The 26744-nt window shown below is 35.8% G+C and overlaps 1 protein-coding gene across 4 annotated transcripts; it reads left to right on the top strand.

Annotated features, from left to right (window-relative positions):
* Positions 1-177: 177 nt before the first annotated feature.
* Positions 178-23759, top strand: Khc (kinesin heavy chain). Of its 4 annotated transcripts, none has more exons than XM_090161959.1 (22): positions 178-391; positions 477-866; positions 1378-1465; positions 16840-17018; positions 17084-17132; positions 17195-17250; positions 17334-17421; positions 17484-17608; positions 17680-17784; positions 17854-18002; positions 18068-18467; positions 18537-18743; positions 18807-19052; positions 19125-19513; positions 19589-19690; positions 19780-19840; positions 19920-20236; positions 20298-20377; positions 20440-20521; positions 21532-21575; positions 21642-21722; positions 21839-23759. In XM_090161959.1, exons 2-22 carry the CDS (start codon positions 741-743, stop codon positions 21853-21855), a joined length of 2991 nt encoding a protein of 996 aa, XP_090018085.1. In that variant the 5' UTR covers positions 178-391; positions 477-740; the 3' UTR covers positions 21856-23759. The 4 variants fall into 4 exon arrangements, with proteins under 4 accessions (XP_090018085.1, XP_090018084.1, XP_090018083.1 ...); XM_090161958.1 differs by having other exon boundaries at positions 178-399; XM_090161957.1 differs by having other exon boundaries at positions 178-866.
* Positions 23760-26744: the final 2985 nt, after the last annotated feature.

The raw sequence follows: 26744 nt of genomic DNA, 5'->3' as shown, positions 1-26744 counted from the left end.
TCGTAACCATTGGCTTAGCTTTGGCGCGTCTTTTTATAATTTGCATATTTTTTGCAATTTTGTTCTCATTTCAATACTAGATGGCGATACCTCCTTGCGATAGACATTTTAGATCAAATTTCGTCATAAGGGTAGTGTCGAAATTTCGCCCATTGAGGCTGCTTAGGCATTGGCCATTTTCTGGCTGAAACGGTAACTACGTGCGACGCGTTTTTTGTGTCATTATTATAGTATTAAATTATTTATTTTAAATTTTAACCAAACTAAATTAATGTTTAAGCAAGTCTTTAGCAAAAATATTATCGCTAGCGTTATAGCTTATCGCGAAAATTTCTTCAATCGAAGTATTTCAAACTGAAGAGTAACGGCGCAATGGAGAGCTGACGTTAGCGTAATGAGGTTTTGATTTTGAGAATTAGGCCTAGGTCTTGAATTGAAAACTGCTAGGCCTAACCCTAGAAATTGTTTTATTTTAGGCAAAGGCTCAAATTCGATATCGCCCATTTTATAATTTTAACATTCATAAATGAAATTGACCTGTGTTTTTTCACGTATAATCGCCGATTATGATAAACTATCATAAACTAAGCCAAAATTTTAATCGGAAGGTTTGCTTAGTACAGTGAATCCAAGTGATATTTAATGAAGTTGTATATAATATTTATAAACTCTCGCTAGCATTAAATCAAATAACCAAAAAAAGACTCAAACGTTTGAGTGTTTAACTCGCCAAAGTAACAATGGCAGACGAGTGCAACATTAAAGTGGTGTGTCGATTTCGACCTTTAAATGACTCTGAAGAAAAGGCTGGGAGTAAATTCATCGTGAAGTTTCCTCCAGGATCAGAAGATTGTGTTAGCATTGGTGTATGTATAGTATATTGTTTTTTTGCTAAAATTTTTTACAAGACTGCATCATTTTGCGTGATAATTCAAAATAGAAAGTTTATTTACACTGTTCTTAGAGACAACATTAGACCTATTTGAATCAACTTTAAATGGATTTGCACTATGTTTGCTAAGAAATAACCAGAAATAGTACTTTTAAGAACAGTGACAGTTGTGATCTATGGGAAAATTACATTCAATACCTAAACCCTAGACCCTAATTGAATTGAAGTGACTGAGCAGTGTCAGGCAAGCGAGAGTAGTCTTGAGTAATTACTGGTGTTACCGGGGTTAATATTGTCCGGGTAGCGTGCGTAGGTGTAATACACTTAGCTTGGGTGAAATTGCGTAACAAAAGATTTGTTGCGACCCTTCATTATACCCATGGACCTATTAGCATAATCTTTTGGGTTCCACATGACTGAACTTAACTTAAAAAACTAACCAGTTAACCTTTTAAGTTCTTATAATTTGCCTTTATATCTTGCAGGGTAAAATATATATGTATGATAAAGTCTTTAAACCAAATGCAACCCAAGATAAGCTTTACGGTGAAGCAGCGAAAACAATTGTTACAGGTAAGATATATCTTTAATTAATTTCATTGGGTAAAAAAAGTGATATAAATACAGGAGCTTGAATGGTTTTTGTTAAATTGGGTCAGGGATTTCAGTTTGGTTTTGCTTAACTTTACCACAATTTAATGGGGTTCTACTTGATGGATTTTAAGAGAGAAAAACTAAATAAAAAATCTCTTTATATCTTGAAAAAGAGAGGCCCTCCATACTTCAATTTTCAAAATATGTATTCATCAAAATCACCACAGTGGGGTGGAGGGAAACGGAGAGGGGAATCCGGTCATGCTTGGACATACCCCATTTCAAGCGTAAAATCTTTTTTTCTTTTATGCAAAGCACACGCTGGTTTAACCATAAAAGACTCGCCAAAAAAATTGAAATCCAAAAAAAGAAATTCTTGATTTTCTAAATGGAAGGGGAAAAAGATCCACTACCCCCTGTACCCCCTGTTTATTTAGTTTTTATTATAATAAATGTCCACCTTTATAAACATTTTAATTCCAACTGATAAGACAATAATCATCAATGCACGAAAAACACTTTTTATGTGATAAACTGGTAAAAATTTGACGAATTTCACTTTCCATTGTATTCCGCAGACGTTTTTTTCATACCCACAATCCATTTCGGTAATGAGGTTATTATTAAAATGGTTTATTCTCCCACCCTCCGTAGCCGGGCGTGGGAGGGTCTTCCTTTCAACTTTTGCATTTTCTCAGACGACAATGACGTCATTCTCGGTGCCTTTAAAAATGGCAGGGCGGCGGCGGCTTACAATGCCCCATTCCTTTGTTTGTTTGGTTCCTTTTATTGTGGTATTTCGGTAATTACTAAATCTTGGTTGTATAAAACATAGTATGAACCCCAATCAGACGAAAATCAGCTTTCCTGTTTATCTATGGCAGTATAATTAGGCTTACGATCGTGTTTTTTCTGCCTTTTAACCCCCAAAATATTTATCGCGTGGTTTGGCTGCTCTGTAACTTTATATTCTTGGACTCTGAGTCATACTCGCAAACCAGTACTTTTAATTTTTTTGGAGATTTATATCATTTACGATTAGATAAAGGTCGGTTTTTTAAGCCAGGATTTTTTCATCTATTTTATTGGATGATTTTTTTTTCTGTTTACAAATGTTATTAGGTTGGCTATTATCATTGCAAAGTATCTTTTTATCATAAAGTAGCCACTTAATTTTTTTCAAAATGGGTAATTAGGATGTTTTTATTATTTTTTTTATCATAGAAATGGGTTTGATTTTTGTCACATACTCTATTAGAATGGTTTTTATCATAGCAAAGGGCTTACTTAATTTAATAAAATAAGGAACTTATTGGAATCACGTGATTAGCATACAAGTAGATAATTTTGAAGTGGCGCAATTGTAAGGATTCGCGCGGCTACTTAAGCGTTGCAATGCGTAGACACGCGGGAAAGTATACGAATCATTTCCTCTTACACCGGTATTATTTGCTAATATATGCTTCGTCTGCGGATTTATTAATAATTCTATCTTTGCAATAATGACGTTACAATGACGGACTTTTGAAAAGCTCTCATTGTTGAGAAAAACCTTATTTCGACTCCCCCATGGGACATTTCCTCTACGATTTGGTCGAACCATTTTTATAAGAACCTAGACTGTTCCCCGATAACTCGAGTAAACCATTTTCACGCAAACCAGGGGCGTGATTCTACTCTTATCGTTAGCTACTTAACGAAAATAATTATTCGTTAGCTAATATAATTTCAATGGAGCCAACGAAAATTTTCTTTCGTTAACTCCTAACGATAAGAGTAGAATCACGCCCCTGGACAGTTCCCCTATAAGTTGAGCAAACCATTTTCACGCGAACCTGGACAGTTCCCCGATAAGTCGAGCAAACCATTTTCACGCGAACCTAGACAGCTCCCCGATAAGTCGAGCAAACCATTTTCACGCGAACCTAGACAGCTCCCCGATAAGTCGAGCAAACCATTTTCACGCGAACCTAGACAGCTCCCCGATAAGTCGAGCAAACCATTTTCACGCGAACCTAGACAGCTCCCCGATAAGTCGAGCAAACCATTTTCACGCGAACCTAGACAGCTCCCCGATAAGTTGAGCAAACCATTTTCACGCGAACCTAGACAGTTCCCCGATAAGTCGAGCAAACCATTTTCACGCGAACCTAAACAATTCCCCGATAAGTCGAGCAAACCATTTTCACGCGAACCTAAACAGTTCCCCGATAAGTTGAGCAAACCATTTTCACGCGAACCTAAACAATTCCCCGATAAGTCGAGCAAACCATTTTCACGCGAACCTAAACAGTTCCCCGATAAGTCGAGCAAACCATTTTCACGCGAACCTAGACAGCTCCCCGATAAGTCGAGCAAACCATTTTCACGCGAACCTAGACAGCTCCCCGATTAGTCGAGCAAACCATTTTCACGCGAACCTGGACAGTTCCCCGATAAGTCGAGCAAACCATTTTCACGCGAACCTGGACAGTTCCCCGATAAGTCGAGCAAACCATTTTCACGCGAACCTAGACAGCTCCCCGATAAGTCGAGCAAACCATTTTCACGCGAACCTAGACAGCTCCCCGATAAGTCGAGCAAACCATTTTCACGCGAACCTAGACAGCTCCCCGATAAGTCGAGCAAACCATTTTCACGCGAACCTAGACAGCTCCCCGATAAGTCGAGCAAACCATTTTCACGCGAACCTAGACAGCTCCCCGATAAGTCGAGCAAACCATTTTCACGCGAACCTAAACAGCTCCCCGATAAGTCGAGCAAACCATTTTCACGCGAACCTAGACAGCTCTCCGATAAGTCGAGCAAACCATTTTCACGCGAACCTAGACAGCTCCCCGATAAGTCGAGCAAACCATTTTCACACGAACCTAGACAGTTCCCTGATAGGTCGAGCAAACCATTTTCACGCGAACCTAGACAGTTCCCCGATAAGTCGAGCAAACCATTTTCACGCGAACCTAGACAGTTCCCCGATAAGTCGAGCAAACCATTTTCACACGAACCTAGACAGTTCCCCGATAAGTCGAGCAAACCATTTTCACGCGAACCTAGACAGTTCCCCGATAAGTCGAGCAAACCATTTTCACGCGAACCTAGACAGCTCCCCGATAAGTCGAGCAAACCATTTTCACGCGAACCTAGACAGCTCCCCGATAAGTCGAGCAAACCATTTTCACACGAACCTAAACAGCTCCCCGATAAGTCGAGCAAACCATTTTCACGCGAACCTAGACAGCTCCCCGATAAGTCGAGCAAACCATTTTCACGCGAACCTAGACAGCTCCCCGATAAGTTGAGCAAACCATTTTCACGCGAACCTAGACAGCTCCCCGATAAGTCGAGCAAACCATTTTCACGCGAATCTAGACAGCTCCCCGATAAGTCGAGCAAACCATTTTCACGCGAACCTAGACAGCTCCCCGATAAGTCGAGCAAACCATTTTCACGCGAACCTGGACAGCTCCCCGATAAGTCGAGCAAACCATTTTCACGCGAACCTGGACAGCTCCCCGATAAGTCGAGCAAACCATTTTCACGGGAACCTGGACAGTTCCACGATAAGTCGAGCAAACCATTTTCACGCGAACCTGGACAGTTCCACGATAAGTCGAGCAAACCATTTTCACGCGAACCTGGACAGTTCCACGATAAGTCAGCTAAACCATTTTCACACGATACGTGGAGATCCTTTAGGCAATATTGATTTAAATAATCTATATTATTATTATTTTTATGGGAAAATTATAGTTTTTCCAAACAATTTTTACACGACCCTTTGTAATTAATTTTTTGTATATTTTAATCTTTTTTTTAAAGTCATTACGTAAAATAAAGGCGGTTTGAGTCGGGTAATTTGAGAGGAAATTTGGGGCCTTCCACCTACGGTTCTCTCGCTATTTTTATTCTTAGTTTTTATTCAATTATCCACGCGAGAAAGGGTGTTGTTTGAGAAGTATAAACTTTTCTTTTCCAGCTCTCTGTACCGTCTCGAATTGCCATTAAGCTATAATACCCGGACATTGACACGAATATCGAGACGGGGAAACATTCTTACCGGCTGTTTATCGGTTCCGCGAATTATCCGAAACAACGCCAAAATAACCTTCTATAAATCCCTTTAACATAAATGTGTCACGACATTTTCTACCGAATATTTAACGCCGTAATTTAGCCGGTTTGCCTCCGAATGTACGTTTCTTGAACGGTAAATTAACTTTCGAATTATCTTTAATTTACCGTAAAGAAACATCTGCGCGCATTTAAATCACCTTGATTTAAATCAATTTTCATAAAGTATTTTTGAAAAAGAAAAAACCTCACCAATTGCTATAACTTATGTTTAAATATAATCTTTCTCGTACTTCCCCCCTAATGTTGCATTGGATTCTACCTGTGGGTGGGGATTCCACCGATATTTTTTGTAAAGTACCAAAGTAGGTTTTAAAAAATAAAAACTTCTATATGATTATTAGCTTAATTTTAATAAATTCATTATACATATTAGTCTTTAAAAATTAAAATACATATTTGTTTTATGTAAAATTATGATACTAAATTATATAAAACTTTGAAATTTTAATTAAAATCAAAAAAATCAATAAAAATCCGATTTAAATAAAAAAATCGATTAATTTGATTTTTTTTAATTAAAAAAATTGCCAACCCTGTTCGCGCTCCAAGTTGCTTGTAATAATATTTAATTTATTCATACTAGAGGGGTTAAGCTAAGCGCTGTAGAAGTTTTAGCAACAACGTGAGTGGTTCGACGATAAATATTCTTTAAAATGGGTTCAGCGCGCTTTCAGTTCGCCGACTAACGCGATAAAGTACGTTTGCAATCGAATTTTCACAAATTGCACACTTTGCGCTAACCCCGGGTACACGAAGCGTTAAAAACGTCGTTTGAACAATACTAAAAGAGGCGTTAGGTATGGGTATGAGTATAGTTTCTTCGCGTGCCCGGGTGTACCGCGAATGTCTCTCATTGTATACTATTACTTATTTCGCCAAATTCCTCTTAATTGTACAAGGTTTAGACTTATTCAATTCAAACAAGTATTTACGCTAAATAAATAGTAAGTTGTCATAACCAAAACACTAAACATTTTTCCTATTTTACTTTTGAAACACGTCTTAAGTAAATATAGGAAAATTTTCCGTATTTTTCCGGAAAAAAAAGGTTTCATTACATGATTAGTCTAATATTGTTTGCAAATTTAAATAAAGCGGCATTTTAGCCTTATTTTTTCGAATCTGAAAGTAAAATTAAACATCTAGACGCTATTAATGTTTTGTAGTATGTTTACTGATATTAGACATTTTATATCGATAAACACATTAAAAATCCTTAAAGTAATTTCAGATTAAATTTTTTTTCTGATTTGCGGAAAATTTTCTGGAAATTTTTTGTTACGAGGGTTTTTATATAATCCTTTTTTTTTTCAATATATTTTTACCTATAAATTCCGATATTTTCTGTGTTAAGTTCCTATAATTAAAAAAAATAATCGCTGGGGGAGCCCTGCATCGTAGAAAGAGTTAATATTTGGATAATATAAAAGGGGTTTCCCCCGAGCTCTTCGATTTCCCCCTTCCATAAAAACTTGTAGAGGTTAACGGTAATAGTGAGCGTAGGGAACTGTTGGCTCGCGTGGCATGAAGGGCTTGCCACCACCCTCCTACGCATTGTAACCCGGCAACCTGTTTAAAGGCATTTAAAGTCGCTAGATAACTTGGGCGTAAGGCGGTGCTGATTATTATTATCCGCGTGCACCATGGTCAATTTCCCCCCCATCACTAGGAAATACGTCCAATGAAGTAAGTTTTAGGAATCCAATAAAAAACTATTTCTCCCAGGACCCCTAGAGGTGCTATAATCCCTATAAAATCCTATATTTTCAAAAATGTCCTATACCATCCTATATTTTTTATCAAAATCCCCAATAAGTCCGATAAAATCCAATAATTTTGATATTTTGCCCATTGCAAATCCCGCCACTCAGTGAAATTGCTAGATTTAGCTATAGGATAAATTCCCATACGAAGTCATTCTAGTCTATACTTTGGTTATTGTTAACATATTTAGCTACTAGTATATTTTTGTGATAAAAGTTTTAAATAGTTACTATTTTTTAAGTGAAAATCAAAGATTTATTTCACTAAATATAGATTGTTTTTAAATGCATATAGTTAGTAAATGAAATAGCATGTATAGTTCTATGAATTCCAACAATTGTGGAAAAATAGTCCTATAAAGTCCTATATTTTTAGAAATACAATCCTATTTTCCTATCAAAACATAAAATATTTGAGTAGGCGCCCTGTTTCTGGTATCTTTAGGTGACGATAAATATTTTTATTTGAACTCTATTGAAGATGGCGCTAGTTATTCATCATAACAGTAGTGTATAGGATAAAATCATTGTAAAAGACTGTTTAGTGCACTGTCATACCATTTTATTCTAATTTTTCAATAAAAAGATTTCTAAGAGCCTATGCGAATGTTTCTTTTCATTTTACTTGATACATTTTGTATCACAAATCAAATATTGTTGTTTTTTATTTGTTTACACTCGTAACCCCCTGTCTAAAAAAGGTATCTAACTTCTAAAGTCTGGCGTATGTGGCGCGGCCAATCAAATCAAATATTATCATTAGTTAATCGACAATTTTCTTATTTTTAAATGTTTTCCTGAAAATATTTTTATAATACCGGTATCGGCCAATATCGGCTTCGCTTAAGCCAATAATACCGATATTAGAAAAATAAGCCGATATATCGGTGCATCGCTAGCGCGCCGTTATTAAAATAAAGCGGGAAAGTACTCTAATGTTGCGTAGCGCCATTTTCAGTGGAGTCCGAATACAAATCTTCATCATTGGCATAATTTGGACATCAGGTGAAACCTAATAGCCTGACCAATAGCTACCCGGATCTAAACCACGAACAATACATTATATACGGCCCCAGCAGAAGTGTAATTTGAAATTGGCTGTAAATTGCTTGGAGGGAGAGCTAAAATATTCTCCTATTATACCCCGTTAGGCGGACTAAGTATTTTCAGTCGTGATGCAATTTCACGTGCCTGTTTCACGTTTATGACGAGGGGTAGCCACTCCAAAATCACTGTACACCGGATTTCTGATTTCATGTATCGAAAATATTTCCATTTCTCTCGATTTTCAGGAAAATCGAAAATATTTCCATTTCTCTAGAAGTCTAGATTTCTCTGCCGTGCAAAGCACAAAAGCATTGACGACCAAATTTTCGATTTACAGATTTTGGTTTTATTTCTCCTTATTTTATACGTTAAATTCAATTTTGAACTAATTTTCGAATTTAAAATTTTTGTTCTTAGAGAAATGACTTGTTGCAAAACGCATTATTTTAGGTTTTTGCATTATTTTCAAACCAAAAAACGCATTTATGTGCTTATTTTCTTTAAAAGTCAAATCAAAACGCATTTTTTTCGCGATTTAAGACATGGTCTTAATGATATTTCTGAAATATCGTTTGGCCTGTAAATTGTTTAGTACCAGAATATAATTAGAGTTGAAAAATCCAAGTCTACTATATAAACTTGAAAGAAGTAAGTTTGAATTTCGCGGGTTTTCTCCATATTTTGGTTTTGTTCGTTAATGCTTTTGTGCTTTGCACGGCAGTTCTACTCCCTCCGTTTATGACCTAGATTTTAAAGACTAAACAAAAAGAGTATTATCGTGAAGTCACCATAGCAATAGTGGATCTGTAATATCACACCCTGTCTTACAACCATGGCCACCACTACGAATATTTTGAGACATCGTTGAGAAAATAAGATTTAAAAAAAAGATGTGAGAGATATACAATACCCCCGATGTGCTAAGTATATCTTGCATATTAAAGTTATGTTCAGAGCGGTTCGCGAGAGAACCATACATTTTCAGTTCCGGGTTTAAAGACAGGGTTGCCAATAGTCTGGGAATTTAAAAATGGGCCTAAAAAGTCAGGGAAAGGTTATGGAATTTAAAAAAGGTCTGAAAAGTCGCAATTTTAAGAATTTGTAAAACGTCAGGAATTCAGTTTTCTCTTGACACTTTCTGGAGGTTATTTTAATCTAGATCGATGACAAATTCTGATTATCGTTTATTTCCTTGAAAGTTGTCTAGTTTTTTCAACATTGCCATAACCTTTTTACTCAAATATAAGTCCATTTAAATGCATTAACTAATAAAAGTAAAATATAAAATAAAATATTTGGCGTAAAAAGTCAGGGAAAATCTCTTAAAATGGTCAGGGAATTTGAATCTGAATTTTGTGGGAACCCTGAAAGATCTGTAGCGCTATCTTCAGCTTAGGTGGAGTGAAAAAAATCCTAATTTAATTTATCTATTGAGGTAAACCTGTCTATTTAGAATCGAATACACACAAATCCTCAATTGGGGTTGTAGATAGAAAACCAATCGCAACTAGTTTTTATTTACGATTATTTTTACTTTTAGTTTAAAATTAAATTGTAGGTCTTATAATAAGATTTATGTAGTTAGTGCTTTTTTTTTAATAAATTAATATTGTTTACGCGTGAATTTTCTCTGGTTCAGTGGCCCTTTAATCTAGAATGTTTTGTAGGGCCAAGTTAACGTAAACAAAACCTTTTTTCCTGCTCGAGAAATGGGTCATACACTTTTGTTCTAAAAATGTCTGAAATAATTTGAACCACTTCAGGTCGTTGGAAGGGAGATTAGATTAGCGAGTATATATAAATCGTGATTCTTGTATAGTGGAGAAAATATCGAGACGGACCTACATACTAAAACAACGAAAGACTTAAATCCGGAAATAACCTAGCGAATGTTCACCATGGTTCGAAATAGTTCTTGATCAAACAATTTAATTTAAATCCAATTTGTTATTATTTATTTCCAAACAATTCATAACTTTTTTCTGGCAAATTGGTGAAATTGTTTTGGTCTGATTTCACATGGCTACAGAAAATATTTTTGCTTATTTTCACAAGAACATTGAAGTAATGTTATTTACTAGTATCCGTTAAAGGAAAATTGTGTGTAGGGAATTAATTCGGGGTTGCCACAGGAGCTGGAAAACACGGAAAAGTCTAGTTATTTGAAAAAGGGTGGAAAATCAGGAAATTTTAAAACATTTTGCTTGCAAATTTGAAATGAAAATTACAAAATTTTGGCTTTAAAAAGTCAGGGAAGTATTTGATGGTCAATGATAACCATGGCAAATCAGGGAAATTAAATCTGAAACAATTGTGGCAACCTTGTCATTTTACGTTTACTGTTCTAGACAGGCTAATTCCGCGCTAGAAAACCCGTTGGGGAAACGTGAAGACTTAGCTTTTTTTGTGTTCAGACTTTTTACGCGACTGTTTCTATCGCGGGCTTACGGTAGGAAAGTATTCTCAATTGAGACAAAATCAAATTTAAAAAGGGGAAATTGTCAATTTTATTTTTGTCACAGTTGACTACCTGGGTGATGAGTCTAAACACTTTCCTAAAATATTGGCTTAGAATATAAACTATGTATACTCAGCTTGAAAGATATATTATATATCTCCCCTATGTTATTCTTGTTATTCGCTTTAATATCTGTGGAGGATTCCGCTGAGTTTTCGAAACACTGTTCATAAGGAAATTTTTGCGCGGGATTCATTATAATGATTAACTATTACATCGGGAAAATATGGTTTGTTAATTAGTATTTTTCATATTTTACAGACGTAAATTTTGAGCGTGATGCTGTTTGGCGGTAAAATAGCTCCGATTGAAAACGGCCTCGTACCTGCGAAGGTACACGATACAAGTTAATAAGTTTAACAGTATATGGAGATGGTAGGGTTGCCACAGTACCTGGAATTACTGGGAAAGTTAACATTTGAAAATGGGTCTAACAGTCAGGGAATTTTCAAAATTGGTCTAAAAAATTTGGGGAAATTCAAAAATTGGTCTAAAAATTTTGGGGAATTTTTAAAGTTGGTCTTAATATTTTGGGGAATTTTTAAAATTGGTCTAAAAAATTTGGGGGATTTTTAAAGTAGGTCTTAATATTTTGGGGAATTTTCAAAATTGGTCTAAAGATTTCGGGGAAATTCAAAAATTGGTCTAAAAATTTTGGGGAATTTTTAAAGTTGGTCTTAATATTTTGGGGAATTTTTAAAATTGGTCTAAAAATTTTGGGGGATTTTTAAAGTAGGTCTTAATATTTTGGGGAATTTTAAAAGTTATTAAAATATAGGTAAAAAATGCAACATTTTGTCAGGAAAAATCTCCGGAGATGGAAAAGTCGGGGATTTTGAATCTTAAACTGTTGAAACCTGGATGGGTACTTCTGGTTAGACCAACACTGAAATATTTGATTACGTTATAACAAAGACTGTCAATACGAATTCTAGACTAAATAGCGTACTAAACTTCGCAATGTGATTTAATCGATTGAATGTATACTAATCTAATCAACTGTATCGAACTGAGCGCATACCACAGTCAATATGAAATTACATCTGAAATTCCTACGAATTTGGACAGACGGTAAACGCAGAAACTAATTTGAAAAACAAATACAATAATGTATTTGCCAGAATGAGTGTACGCGGAGGGACCCAAATGCGCCGTGCCAAGATAGTTTGAATATCTTTAAATAATTGATATCCCTTTGATTAATTTGGCCCGTTATTAAGAACGGTTCTTATTCCTGGGGGAGGGGGGGGGCAAAATAAGGGGGCATACATTCCTATTTACCAGTGGTAAGGGCATGGAGGAAACGTAAGGAGTCGGGATGCACGATAATAGACGCTGGCATCAGATCTATTAGCAACAACACAAGGAGAACGTAGCTAGCCTTTAAACACGTTAACGCAGTGTTGTGATCAAATTTCAGTGGATGAACCTTTACGCTGAACGTTTTACGGAAAGGGGGAAGACAATTTCGGAATTTCCCCCTTCCGACGACTGCAGGCGCTAAAGCGTCTAACCAATGAAAACTGTACACCAGAAAATGCGGGTTGCGTTCTCCTTGTGTGGGGTGCTGTGTTTGTTGCTCCTAGCTGGCATAAACTGACTTATTCAACTTAATAAAAACTTCCACGCGCGTCTTAATATTTGAGCTTAAACGGGCTCGAGCAATTTCCCGCAAGCTCCCTAAAGCCGGGTTTTCATGGACGCTTTTAGCTTGAAAAAGTTTGGCTTGAGCAAGAAATAGTTTAAAGTTCGCGCTCACGCTGCAATCGCTTCTGTTTTCAAGAACGCTTGTGTTTTGCGCTTGGAGCGTGCCCGTGTGAAAATAGTTTGGAACACGCTTCTAGCGCCGATCAAAACCAACTAGATATTTTTACGCCCAAGCGAAAATTTCGCGCGTGACGTCGGTCCATGTGACTTCAGCCAGCCAATGGTTATGTAGTATGTGCTAGTGTTGGTACCGAGGCTTATCACACTATTGTACGCTGTTCGAAACAAATAACAATGAGTTCAACCACAACCAAATTAACCAAAAAGCAACAAAAATAAATAGAAAAAGAAGAGAAAACAACAAAGGGAAATAGAAGTGAAGAATAATTTTATAAGCCATGTAAAGGATAACCCAATAATTTGGAACCGAAAATTAAAAGAACACCGAGACAGAGATGCAGTGAATGTTGCATTTATAGAGTTGAGCAAAATTATGTAAATAGGGTGCACCTACCATCGTTTTGTTTTACACCTTCTTTTATTGTTTTTGGCCTTAATAATTACTAAAAGTTTAAGTAATAACATTTTTTTCTTAATCAAAAGACGTCCGCGATTCGGAGCCGCCATATTTATTTAACGCGGCAGCCGCCAGCTCAAACGGCACGCTAGAAATATCTTGCATCGTGAAAACGCGAAGCGCTTTCCTTGCAGCTTGAGCGCGAAATATAAAATAAAGTATACGCTTCCCACAAAATGGAAAAATCTCAATCTTTTCTTTTTCAAGCTACAAGCGTCCATGAAAACCCGGCTTTAAATTGAATAAAAATACACAAGCCTTTTACGCTTAAATAAAAAATAACGCGTGTAACTTTTTAACAAGTTGAACGATCAATAATGTATGCTAGCGCCTATTTTAACGCGTTGCTTTGACGCCTATGAAAAAGTGTGTGACATAGTGTATGATTTTGTATATGTGAAGCGGTGATTTCTGTAAAGCAGGGTCGTTAGAATACCTAAAAGTGCATATTTTACTTCCAAGTCCATAAACCACCTTAAAATCGAGATTGGTTTTTAAAGTACTCCATTTTCAATAAAAGCAACGTTGGCAAATATTTGTATAAATCTGTTTATTAAGGGCAGTGTACAAAGTAGTCAAAACTATAGTTACAACACACGGCTGTTTTTTGGGGAGAATTTAAAAACTAAATCAATTTTTGCTATCCGATTTCCAAAAAAAAACTTGAGATAAATTTAGTTCTTTTAAAACTTTCATTGGTTCCTATTTTCAATTTTTTTTAACCTTTTTTACGTAATTGCTATCATGTAATAAGGTTCGTATACGACCTGGAAAAAATGTGGGAATTTTAAAATAGCCCCTATAAAAATTTGGCAAATAAATTTTTGAAAGATGTATTCCAAATACATATTAAATATTTAACCTCAAAACCTTTCTGTTATTCTACAAAAATGGTCCAGGAAGCGTCTAGTAAATTATTTCCGTAAATTTGGTACGAACCATGTGTGAAGTCCTTTTTTCCTAAATAAAAAGAATCGAATTATCCCGGTGGCATCGTGAAGAGCGTGGTGCAATACGACTCCTTACATATCCTCCTTGAGGATGGAAGCGAGCAAAGCTTGGCGCCGCTGACTCGCGGCTGTCGGCAAGCGGCTTCGATTGACCACTAAAATCCTCTTGTATTCGCGGGATCGATAGAGAAGGGTGGATTCCCAGGAAAAATAACAATATAAAGGCACTACGCCGGGGAGTTCTTAAAGGCCTTTTACAGTTGTACACTCTAATTTTACCGCCCCCCGCCCGGGCAGCTTCGTTTCCAAGCCCCCCCCCCCCTCTCATGGCATATTTAGATTGACCATAACCTAGATTGAATGCGTTTTAACGTACTCCATTACGCCGTTTACGTTTCACCCTTTTTATATCTTTTTGGCACCTCTTTTTGATGTAAAATTTCTCGGGATTCGCCCAATTTCTGGATTCTAAAAATAAACCGTCTGTCTCTTCGGCTTTTCGAGGGTGGGATCGCGATAAATCTTCCGTCGTTTTCCACGGATGTGACGCTTTTTCGAGCACATTTCTTAGAGTGCGTTTCATTTTAATACGAAAGAGGGTTGCTTTTTCCAGATGAGAGATTACTAACTTGTTAGCGACACGCTGTTGCCCCCCGTCATACCACCCCCCCCCCCGGCCCGAATATGGGGGACGTTCACTAATTACGCCACGCACTTTTTAGACCTCCCGCCTCGTCACAAATAGAGCGTCAAGTTAATAAAGTTTCCTTACTTTTAAAGGGAGTATAAACTAATAGGCGTTTCTGTAAATTAACGTGGCCTTATTGTTTACTATTTTTTTCTAACGTCTACAATGCTTCCCCAGCTCTCCCATTAAAGAGAGCTAATGAATTCGTCCATTGGGCTGGTTGCGTAATTTCAAGAACAATTTAGGCAGTCTCAGCGAATTTATGGAAAGGCCTATTGAAAAATCGTCTGCTAACACGCTACATCATGTCCAAACAAGTCTAACATGGACCAGTTAATAATCTGTAATTTTAGATATCTCGTATTTTAGAGATTTAATTAAAAAATTAAGTAAGTTTATATGAAACCTCCTTCATTTAAAGGGAATATAACCTCCGGTATTTGGTGTGGGACACCAACGTTTGCATCTCTGGCCGCTCTTGCCTTTGGCTTTAAAAATGTTAGGCGCCACTGTACAGGGTAATTTGATTGCTTTGCAGGTTATATTCCCTTTAATATAAATTATGGCACTTCAACCTAAAAAAAAACCTTTTGAGCAATTGTTACTTTTTAAATGGTTATTTTAAATCAGGGTTGACTGATTTAAATCAACTGATTTTTTAAAAAATAAATGATTTAAATCACTCAATGTATTTTAATGGCGGAATAAAAAATCCTATTTAAAAAAATTAATTGATTTGATTTTTAAAAAATAAATAAAGTGCCAACCCTTTTTTAAATGTTAATATTTTAAGGGCGCTGCCATCTTGAATTCTATTTTTAAACAACCTCGAAAGCAATCTTAACAAATCTTGCAAAAACAATCGCGCTAGTTATTTTATCTTTAAAAGAATTTTATTGCAAGAAATCTTGTCAACTGAACGTAACAATTTCAAAGACACCACGTAATAAATTACGTAAGAAATTCCCGGACCCGCCTCAATTCTAATAGCACCTTTAACCTTAAAGTTATTTAATTACATTCAAAATTAAACCTATTTATTTATTGTTTAATCTTTAAAATAAATAAATTATAAGTCAGATAAACTAGTATTGAATAGCAGCTGTAACTTAAAATAATTGATAATTTAGGTTCCAGTGTATAATTATAAGAAAAAAAATTATAAAAATTTTTGAAATAACAACTCCATGAGTATTCGTCTTTTTACAAATTTTATTTCTTATAATTATATGTTATGTCACATTACGGGAGTTGTAACATTTGGAAAAGGTTTGTATGAAACCACCACCCTCTTTAGTCGTTATGCAATTTGTGAATGTCCCCTATTTGTGTGTCATCAATTCAGCTTTATAAACTAGTCCTTTTATTTAGCAACGTCACCTGTCTCTAGGGAGGTTTCATTCCCTGGATCATTTCTAAATGAATATGCCCACAAAATATTATTATGTATAATATAATGAATTGTTCTTCAGGGGGGGAATTTCTCTTAAATATTTGACTTCATATTTTCCACTATTTGTTATTTTTTATTAAAATAGTTTAAATTGAAAATTTCTTGAAATATCATTGACACTTTCTTGAAAATAAATTGATTTAAATAGACAATTTCTTGAAATATCATTGACACTTTCTTGAAAATAAATTGAATAAAATAGACAATTTCTTGAAATATCATTGACACTTTCTTGAAAATAAATTGATTTAAATAGACAATTTCTTGAAATATTTCATTTTATTGAAATAATATAATAATGTATTTCAATGGTATATTTTTTTAAATTCACCAAATATTAAAAATAATACCCCTACAATATTGTAGGTTTGTAATTTTTTCATAATTTTGAACTTACAAACGGATGGTTACAATTTTAGTCTATATAATTGTCACCTTATATTTATTTATACTTCTGTAATAACCTAATTACATGATAACATGTTGATAATGATTGTTTTTGTTCTGTCTTTTTAGATGTACTCAGTGGTTTTAATGGTACGATATTCGCCTATGGGCAAACATCTAGTGGGAAAACACATACTATGGAAGGTGTTTTGGGTGATAGCGTACATCAGGGTATTATTCCAAGAATTGTCAATGACATTTTCAACCACATTTACTCTATGGATGAAAATATTGAATTTCACATCAAAGTATGTAATTATATTTTTATCTTGAATTGATTGTTGTATTAATTAAAACTTATCACGTACGAAAGGTCTCCTACTTTGAAATTTATATGGATAAAATTAGAGATTTACTCGATGGTAGGTTTTGTTGTTGTAGAGGAATACAAATGATCAGAAAAATAATGAGATTTATTTCTTAGTATCGAAAACTAATTTATCGGTCCATGAAGATAAAAACAGAGTACCCTTCGTGAAGGTATTATACTATTATTTATATTTTATAATATGCGGTTTATTAAACATTAATAATATGATATTCATCGTAATGTTTTTAATTAGGGTGCAACCGAAAGGTTTGTGAGCAGTCCTGAAGAAGTGATGGAGGTTATTGATGAAGGAAAGTCCAACAGACATATAGCAGTCACTAGTACGTTCTACGCAATAAACATAAAAAATTGGAATCTTTAATAAAAAATTATTGGTTCTTAGATATGAATGAACACAGTTCCAGAAGCCACAGCGTCTTCCTCATCAATGTAAAACAAGAGAATTTAGAAAACGAGAAAAAACTTAGTGGGAAATTGTATTTAGTAGATTTGGCTGGTAGTGAAAAAGTAAGAACGCGTATTAACCATTGGTCTTTCTTTGATACGAGGGATATTTCATGTATATTTAATTATTTTAGGTTAGTAAAACGGGAGCCGAAGGAATGGTGTTAGATGAAGCTAAAAATATCAACAAGTCTCTTTCAGCGTTAGGCAATGTGATATCAGCCTTGGCTGATGGAAATGTAATAATTCTTTTAGATTTTAATAACCAAAATCTAGGAATATATTTTTCTAACAATTATTTAATCTAGAAAAGTCACATTCCTTACCGAGACAGTAAATTAACCAGGATTCTACAAGAAAGTTTGGGAGGTAACTCTCAAACTACCATCATTATTTGCTGTTCTCCCGCTTCTTTCAACGAAGCTGAAACTAAGTCTACTCTTGACTTTGGACGACGGTCTGTATTTAAAGCATTCACTTGGTTTGTTACAACGGTTGCTTATTGGTCCGAATGTATTTCAGAGCCAAGACGATTAAGAACGTTGTTATTGTTAATGAAGAGCTTACAGCTGAGGAATGGAAGAGACGATTTGAGAAGGAAAAGGAAAAAGTCAATAAGTTAAAAACTCAGTTGGCTAAGGCTGAGAGTGAGCTTAGTCGCTGGCGATTGGGTGAATCTGTTCCTACCGATGAGCAATTGAGCATGAAGGATCTGGAAACCAGCACTCTGAGTCTATCCGAAGTCCCGGTTGCTCCTATTATTCAAACTGTCTCTGCTGAACCAATCAGCAACGAGGAAAGAGTTAAGTTTGAAGAGGAGCGAGTGCGACTCTATGCCCAGTTGGACGAGAAGGATGACGAAATTGATAAACAGAGTCAACTCATTGAAAAAATTAAAGAACAGATGCTTGAACAAGAAGAGGTAACAATTTTCTGACACTAAAGTTTTCAATTAACAGGCCATAATTTTCCAAATTTATCCAATTTTTAGCTTATTACATCTACGAGAAAGGATTACGAAACTCTCCAACAAGAAATGAGCCGCATACAACAGGAAAACGAATCGGCCAAGGATGAAGTTAAAGAAGTTTTACAAGCACTCGAGGAATTAGCTGTCAATTATGATCAGAAATCGCAGGAAGTTGAGAGCAAAAACAAAGAATACGAAAGCTTAAGTGAAGAACTCAACCAGAAGCTAGTAAGTTAACATTTAGTAAGAGAAGCAATGAAAATTTTGAATGTTAAATCTATTTCTTAACAGTCGCAGCTGAATACCACTCAAAATGAGCTTCAACAAGTGAAGGATAGCAGTTTACACCAGAGGAAACGAATTACAGAGATGCTGACCAATCTGCTGAAAGATCTTGGCGAAATAGGTCAAGTTTTGGGTGGTAATACTGCCGATATGAAGCCTGGAGGCGACCCTAACTCAAAAATTGATGAAGAATTCACAGTAGCGAGGCTATACATTAGCAAAATGAAGTCCGAAGTTAAAGCCTTAGCCCAGGTAATCTGGTGATAGTCGCATAAATGTGGGATAAACAGTTAAGTACACCTGGGATTTTTGTCGTATTTTTAGCGCTGTCATCAGTTGGAAACATTCCAAGCTGACTGCAACAAGAAGATTGAAGTCAACGAGAAGGATTTGGCTGAGTGTCGATTGTTGATTAGTCAATACGAAGCGAAGATGAAATCTCTTCAAGAATCCATGAAGGATATAGAGTTCAAGAAGCGTACTTTGGAAGAATCCGTTGACGCTTTGAATGAAGAGTGTTCCAAACTGAAAGCAGCTGAGGAAATGCACATTGTCAGTTCCAAGGAGAAAGAAAAGGAAAAGGATTCTGCTGAAAAAATGCGAGAGGCTTTGGAAGAACAGATTGAGAAGCATCGTGAATCCCACCAAAAACAATTGTCCACACTCAGGGATGAAATTGCTGAGAAACAAGAACTAATTGAACAATTGAAAGAGTACATCACTTTTGTTTTTCCGTTTCGAAAAGAATTTTAACTGTCACATTCTAAAACTATTAAATTATCTTTCAGCACGAACCAAAAACTTTCTTTGGCTCAAGATCGACTACAACACGATTACGAGAAGCTGAAACAAGAGGAACAAGATAAGAGCCAAAAGCTTCACGAACTCATGTAATATTTCAATTTATTCAGTCTTGAAATTAGAATAGTGAGACAGAATTGTCAGTATTTGAGAGTTTATTTTGCTCACTTTATTTTAGCATGCTCAGTGATAAACGCGAACAAGCTCGACAAGATCTCAAAGGGCTGGAAGAGACAGTGGTAAGTTTGCGAATCTCTTCTTAAGATATTCCTTGAGAATTGAAGATTGATTACAAAAGTAACGAATATCAACTAATAGGCTAAAGAACTGCAAACGTTGCACAACTTGCGTAAGCTCTTTGTCCAAGATTTGCAAAGCCGCGTCAAGAAATCCGCCGCTGGCGAAGACAACGAAGACGTTGGTGGAAGTCTGGTCCAGAAACAAAAGATTGCTTTCTTGGAAAACAATCTTGACCAGCTCACCAAAGTGCACAAGCAACTTGTGCGTGATAATGCTGATCTGCGTTGTGAACTACCCAAATTAGAGAAGCGTCTCCGAGCTACCATGGAAAGGGTCAAAGCCCTGGAATCAGCGTTGAAAGAAGCTAAAGAAAGCGCCATGAGAGATAGGAAGAGGTGAATGTTAATAATTTGAAGATTGACGTATATTTTTGATACTTACTTTTAATTTTTTCAGGTATCAATATGAAGTTGATAGGATTAAAGAAGCGGTTAGGCAGAAGAATTTAGCCAGGCGGGGACATATGGCCCAAATTGGTATATTTTGCTGCGTTACTCTTAGTTTGTAGGAATTTTTATTGAATAGTATCATTTCACAGCTAAGCCCATCCGAGCTGGAGGTGGACAAGGAAAACCTGGAGTTATACTCTACCCACGATCTACACCGGGGGTTGAAAAAATGCAAGTTTATTTTAACTTTTCTTCTCCCAAAATGTTCCCTGTAGAGGTAATGACTAATGAGTCTCTCACAAATATTGGGTGTTAAAAAAAGGACGCTAAAACTGAACAATCTCCATTAGCACCACTTAAAATTTTAATCTCTAATAACTGTTTCCTTGAGAATGTAGATCACTAGTGTGTAGTATTTTCTTCATTCGGGATTACCATATTTATTCTCCTTGAATTGTTTATCATGCACGAGTAAATGGCAAATGCTTATCTATTTATGCATTAAATTTTGGTTTGCTAAATAATGCTTGTCCGTGAGTCACAGCTCAAAGGAAACATTTAGATACTTCCCTTCTTAAAGACTTCATAATAATTTGGGATGCACTGATATATCAGCCTATTTTTCTAATATTGGTATTGGACAATATCGGCTTAAGCGAAGCCGATATTGGCTGATACCAGTATTAGAAAAATATTTTCAGAAAAACATTTAAAAATAATTCTCAATTAACTAACTAATGATAACATTTTATTTGATGGCCGCGTCATGGACGCCAGACTTTAGAAGTTAGATAATACCTTTTTTTAGACGGGGTTACGAGTGTAAACAAATAAAACAACAATTTTCAATATGTGATAGAAAATATCTATCACGTAAAATGAAAAGAAACATTTGGATATTCTCTTGCAAACCTTTTTTCATGAAAAATTAGAATAAAATGGTATGATGCACCAAACCATCTTTTACAACGATTTTATCATATACACTACTGTTATGATAGAAACCTTCTTTTAATATAGGCCTATATTATCGGTCACAAATAGCAGATATAATAATCAGCTAGGCTAATACCCAAGGCACCACCTAGGGCATAAGTCATCAAGTGACTTTTAAAGCCATTAATTCAGGTGACTGGGTTACAATGCGTAGGAGGGTGGTGGAAACCCAACAGCTGTACCCATATCGGTGCATCCCAAAAAATAATTGTTTGTTTATAATTATAAATATCAATTTCAAATAGGAACATGAACAATTTAAATGCCTCTGAAGAGGGCCGCAAAATGGGTAAATATCTTTAGTTTTCCATTCAGTCTTTAATGATAAATCCTATAATGTACGCTTAATTATCAGCTCAAAACATTTCCGATGGAGACTTAAAGAATAAGAGCAAGAAAATTATGGGTGGAATGAAAAGTCCTATCATCCCCAAAGGTAATATTGAATATACTTTTTGTTGATAGAGTTCAATTTTGTGTTTAATATAATGAATTCATTTAGACTAAACAGCGTTAATATTCAACCTTTAATTTTTGTGCTGCTCTTTGAAGCTGAGGAAGCACTTTAAAAAGATAATAAAAACAGTTCGCCCAGATTGCTTATTATCCTTTCTCTAGCCCCTCCCTCTTTCTCAAACTCGAAAAAAACGACAAAATATTGATAATTTAAAAACATAAATGAAATGCGATATTTTTTGTAATAGGTAGTCATTTCACTCAGTTTTTGTGACTGAAAGTTAAATATATCGATGCAGTAAATTATAATTTTACAACCCCATTTTATTATTTTGTTACATAATTCTTGAAAATCTAGCTAGGCTATTATATAGCGGCAATTACAAATATCTTCAGTGATTTATGAGAATTTAAACAAAAAACCAAAGACTAGCTATAGCATTGGACTTAATACGAGATTTATTTCGAATGTAGGTTTAAAATTTAGAATGTGATTTAATTTTAAAAGGATAAAAATGTGGAAAGCATGTTTTAAAAAATGGTTCTTTAAACTGAAGGCAGGTGCTGTGGATATTTTTTTCTTTTCGAATTGTCCCATATAAAAGAAAAGTGTACAGGCAGAATAGGTCTTAAAAAAATGATAGTAGTGAAGAAAAATTGCAAAACTTTGGGTATAAATTTCTAAAAACCGAGAAAAATCAGATTAATTTATGAATATGAATTAATTTTATTCGAGGGCAGTTTAAAAAAAACTTCTGAAAAATGTTTAATCTCGTGAATGTTAATGTGCTTATGTAAAGAAAAAATACTTGCAGTATGCCTATGGGTATAAAAATATTGGTGCTTAGCTAGTTATACATAAAAAATATACTGATAAAAATTGCACTGAAGCTCTCGCGCTTGCAAAATAGCCATTTTTGAACCCCTTTTCCCAGCTTTGACGCTAACGCTGAAACCAAAAAAGTACTACATTTAACGTCCTAATTTTTACTTTTTATTCAAAAATGAAATAGATTTATTAATTTGTTTAAATGGGGATAGCGTTTTGTGGTAGGAATAGCGGAAGTTAATTTTGGAACTATAAACTTAATGCGTGTCTGTGCAAAATTTTGGAACTACTGAAACGTTTTGGATAAGATAACTCTGTCTTTAGTTTGTTATAGCAACAAAAATTAATGTAGAAAATCATTTTGAGCCCATTTTAGTTTACCCTCTCATGACTACGGAATAATGGCACTAAAGTATCCGATAATGACTTTTTAATAAATTTTATGGAACCAAAATTAACTAACGCCGTAACTACTCAAATTTACCCCCTCTGAAAAATGATGTAAGGACCACTTCGCTATTATGGTGTGAAAAATCTGCCTGATCAGATACACCTAATAAGCTTAGTTGGAATCCAAAGGTGTAATTTCTGTGATTTTTTTTTATTAAGTTAATATGATCTTTTTAAGTTTAAAAAAGCGAGAGTGTACGCTTAGATTTCATTTTTTGTTTTAATTGGTATGTATGTAATTGCGTGTACGTGAGGGCAAATGTTTATGAAAATATGTTGGGTTTTTAAGTAGGATTTTATTGGGTTCCTTCAGGGTTTGTATGATTTGTAAATTAAGAAAAAAAAATGTAGTATTGCTTGCATGTAGGTTTTTAAGAAAATTAAAAAAAAAGACAGTGCAATTTTTGTGAAGCCCCAATTTTTCCTCATCTATTTCGCTGAGACAAATTTAGCTGTATAAAAATAATATATTTGTATTTTTAGTTTTTGCAATTTGCAGGGGTATTTTCGTTTTACATAGTTGCCCCCAAAAATTCTTGTTCCTATAATACCTGGCGTATAAAATCAATTGTATGTATTTCTTATGGAAATTTATTCCGTTTTAATAATTTTCCCTTTTCCCTCATAATATATATTAAATTAATAGTAAAATGTAGGATAATTTTTTGTTCATAAAATGCCTTGGCAGCTCTGCACTGTACCACTTGGTGGCCTAATAAAAGTTCTGTCGTTTCTTTATTGTTTAGCGATTTTAATTATTGTAATTTTTAAAATTTAGTTTCAAAGCGTTCATAGTATATCTAAACTTTAGGCTATGCTGTAGCAGGGGAGGTTAATTTTAGAGCAACAGTTTTAAAATATTCGGAATAGTGTAGCCCCAGACAGCAAATGGCAAGTGAATAGTTTTAACCATGGACTGTATTATAGCTATAATACAGTCCATGCTGTGATAGTCATATGTTAAATGTTCAACGCCAAAAGCTCACTACTGGTGCTGGCTTCATCTCTAATATTAACTCAATAACTTAGGGACAAAAATTACGTTTTTAATCAAGACACCACCACATTTGGGAAATATTTCACTTTGTTCCAATAGGCGCTTCAATAAAACATCTTCAAGGAAGTTGCCGAAAAGTAATTTTTCCGAGAGCCAGGACCTGCAAGTCTCTAGATATAGCGATTGTTGAAAGAAAGGAAACTTTTCAGAATACGAATCTAGAGTAAGGAGTTCTGGTATTATACTATCTTCGTTTAAATTAAATGGAACAGAATAATACACAAAATACAGAGTTGCCAGAATAATATTTTAGATCTCGCACAAACCAACTTTAAAACAAGCCCAAATTCCCGCATAAGCCAAAATCGGATTAACCCCAAAAGAGCCCAAATTCTCGCCCAAGAAAAATTACCAATTTCTGCTATAGAACGGGAATTGGCGCGTTATTTGAAAATAATTTTGGAAAATTATTGAAAACATCACACTTTGCAAAGCTGGGTCCAGCTTATATTTTCTAGGAACGTTAATTCCCGTTATGAAGGATGGGGTTGAAAGGGGGAAAACCGGTACCCCGTTACTTCGCCTCGAATTTTGGGAACCAGCCCAAAAAACCGCCTCCCGCCCAAAGGTTTTTTCCCCGCAGCAGCCTCCGCAAAGCAGCCCAATTTGGGCGGAAAACCGCCCATCTGGCAACTCTGACAAAATATGATAAAAATGTCCCAGCAACTTTGGGGTAGATTTTACTGAGAGCTAGTAACGTCATCACCAGAAGAAAATCCCCCCTGGCGAGGCACTGTCAAAAGCTACGTGAGACGCGTTAGCCAGCGAACGCAAAACAGCGACGAAGCCCGTAATGCAGTCTGTCTTGTGAATAGCTCTCAGTAAAACTTTTGCATGTAAAGAATAGGAAGTTTCACACTTATGTAAAAATATTATACACTTATGCTTAAGAGTATGACCGCGAGTAGGGGAGCCTGAATAGACGCTTCAATAAATTATCTTCCCCCCAAGAAATCGCCAGGAAGTAATATCTCCGAGAGCCAGGACCTGCAAGTCACTGTTTATATAGCGAATGTTAAAATAATGGAAATTTTTCACCTCTACGGAAGCAACAAGCGTTCCCCATGGCTCTTCTTTTAACCAGGTAGCATTTGACAAATTAAGGCTTGGCAAAAACACAACGTTCTGTTTACAGGTGAAAACTTTCCATTAATTCCGCAAGCACTATATAAACAATACCTTGCGGGTCCTGGCTCTTGGAAATATTACTTCTTGTCGATTTCCTGGGAGGTTGATTTATTTAAACGCCTATTGAAGGAGAAAAAATCCGAAAAGTTGTCCCCAGGCTCACTGGAGAAAGTCGTTCAGAGATTGGAGCACGCGATGAACTAAACTTGTTAATAAGACCCCAAAATGTCTTAGAGTTAACGCGAATTTGAGTAGTTAGGTCAGCTTCATATTTACAGCTGGCATTACGAACATGGGAGGTAAAGGTATTACGAGCGGCACCGTACTGATTGAGGAGATTCAACTGTAAGGGGGACAGAGTGTTTTTTAGCGCGAAGAAAACGAGACCCGGCGCCAATCTTAAATTATCTACTACGAGACATACAAAGGTTGGGCTTAGGAATAGTAGGAGGCTTGTGCTTGATCGGGACAAAGCAGGCAATACTGACATTAAGCACCCCAAGAAACGCAGACCAGAACTCTGCGATGGTGGAGGAATCCAATACCAGGGACCAGTCAACTGACGTTAAAAAGGCATTGAAGGACAAGAAATTGGTCTCACTACAAAAGTGGGACGGGGACCGCATAAGTGGGTCTGAAAAAGGATAACTCCATGATCACTACGGCTGAGGATCTGAAACACCTGCGGGTCTGAGGCAAGAGAAGGGAATAACCTGAAATAGTATGCTCAGCTTCCGTGTGGTCAGAAGACCAGTGTGTTTCGCTTATGGCAGCGAATGCGACTTTATGCTGGCGAATATACACAGCATTTGTGAGGATGGAACGGGTGTAAGAGGCATTGTAACAAGCTTGATGCGGCAGAGGCAGGAAAGACCGCAAACAGTTTAGATACGCGGAGATGACCATGTTGATCAAACTACATGTTCGTATCTTGAGACGTTCCATAAACATGAGATGGTGAAGCAGAATTGAAGTGCGTAAAGCTAGTCGGAGGCGGAGGGCGAGATAGGGCCATAGCACCAGAGTCGCAGAGTATGGCAGAGGACGAGCAGCATAATCCTGAGATAAACTGGAAGTGTGGTGGCCCAGTACGTGAATGATGATAGGTTCGAGAAGAACCATGTAGCATTTTTCAATAAACTGGTATCTCTCTCGTGAGTACGCTTCTGTACAATACAGGGTGTTTTTTTGGGTTCGGACAAGTTATGTTTTACGAAAACTACTTAATGTAGAAATATGAAATTTTTATGGTTAAGTAAATACACCGGGGGACATTGAATGGTGAAATTTCATTGTTTCCTGAGGTGCTAGATCAATTTTGTCAATTGAAAATTTGTAGAGAATCATCTGAAATCTACGAATACCTTTGTTTCGATGGAAAAAGACCTATGTTTCACTGAAAAAGTGACTTGAAAAATTTAAAAGTTGAGCAAGCCAAAATAAACTTGTTTTATCCTGGAAAGCGATAGTCGCGCACTTTATTACGAAAGCATAGCTTACTCATCTTAAATTTCACTCATTATTTTTGTTGCAAACGT

This window comes from Leiobunum rupestre, chromosome 10 (genome assembly GCF_980474605.1).
Source record: "Leiobunum rupestre chromosome 10, qqLeiRupe1.1.hap1, whole genome shotgun sequence".
NCBI lineage: Eukaryota > Metazoa > Arthropoda > Arachnida > Opiliones > Sclerosomatidae > Leiobunum > Leiobunum rupestre.
The sequence above is the reverse complement of the archived record's forward strand: the minus strand, read 5'-3'. Positions and strand labels throughout refer to the sequence as shown.

Excerpts from the sequence above, each read along its gene's own strand:
- Khc (XM_090161959.1), top strand. The coding sequence starts at position 741 with ATGGCAGACGAGTGCAACATTAAAGTGGTGTGTCGATTTCGACCTTTA. Across the intron at positions 17,133-17,194 it reads AATTAGAGATTTACTCGATG|TATCGAAAACTAATTTATCG; the intron begins GTAGGTTTTGTT and ends TTTATTTCTTAG. Across the intron at positions 17,609-17,679 it reads ATTTGGCTGGTAGTGAAAAA|GTTAGTAAAACGGGAGCCGA; the intron begins GTAAGAACGCGT and ends TAATTATTTTAG.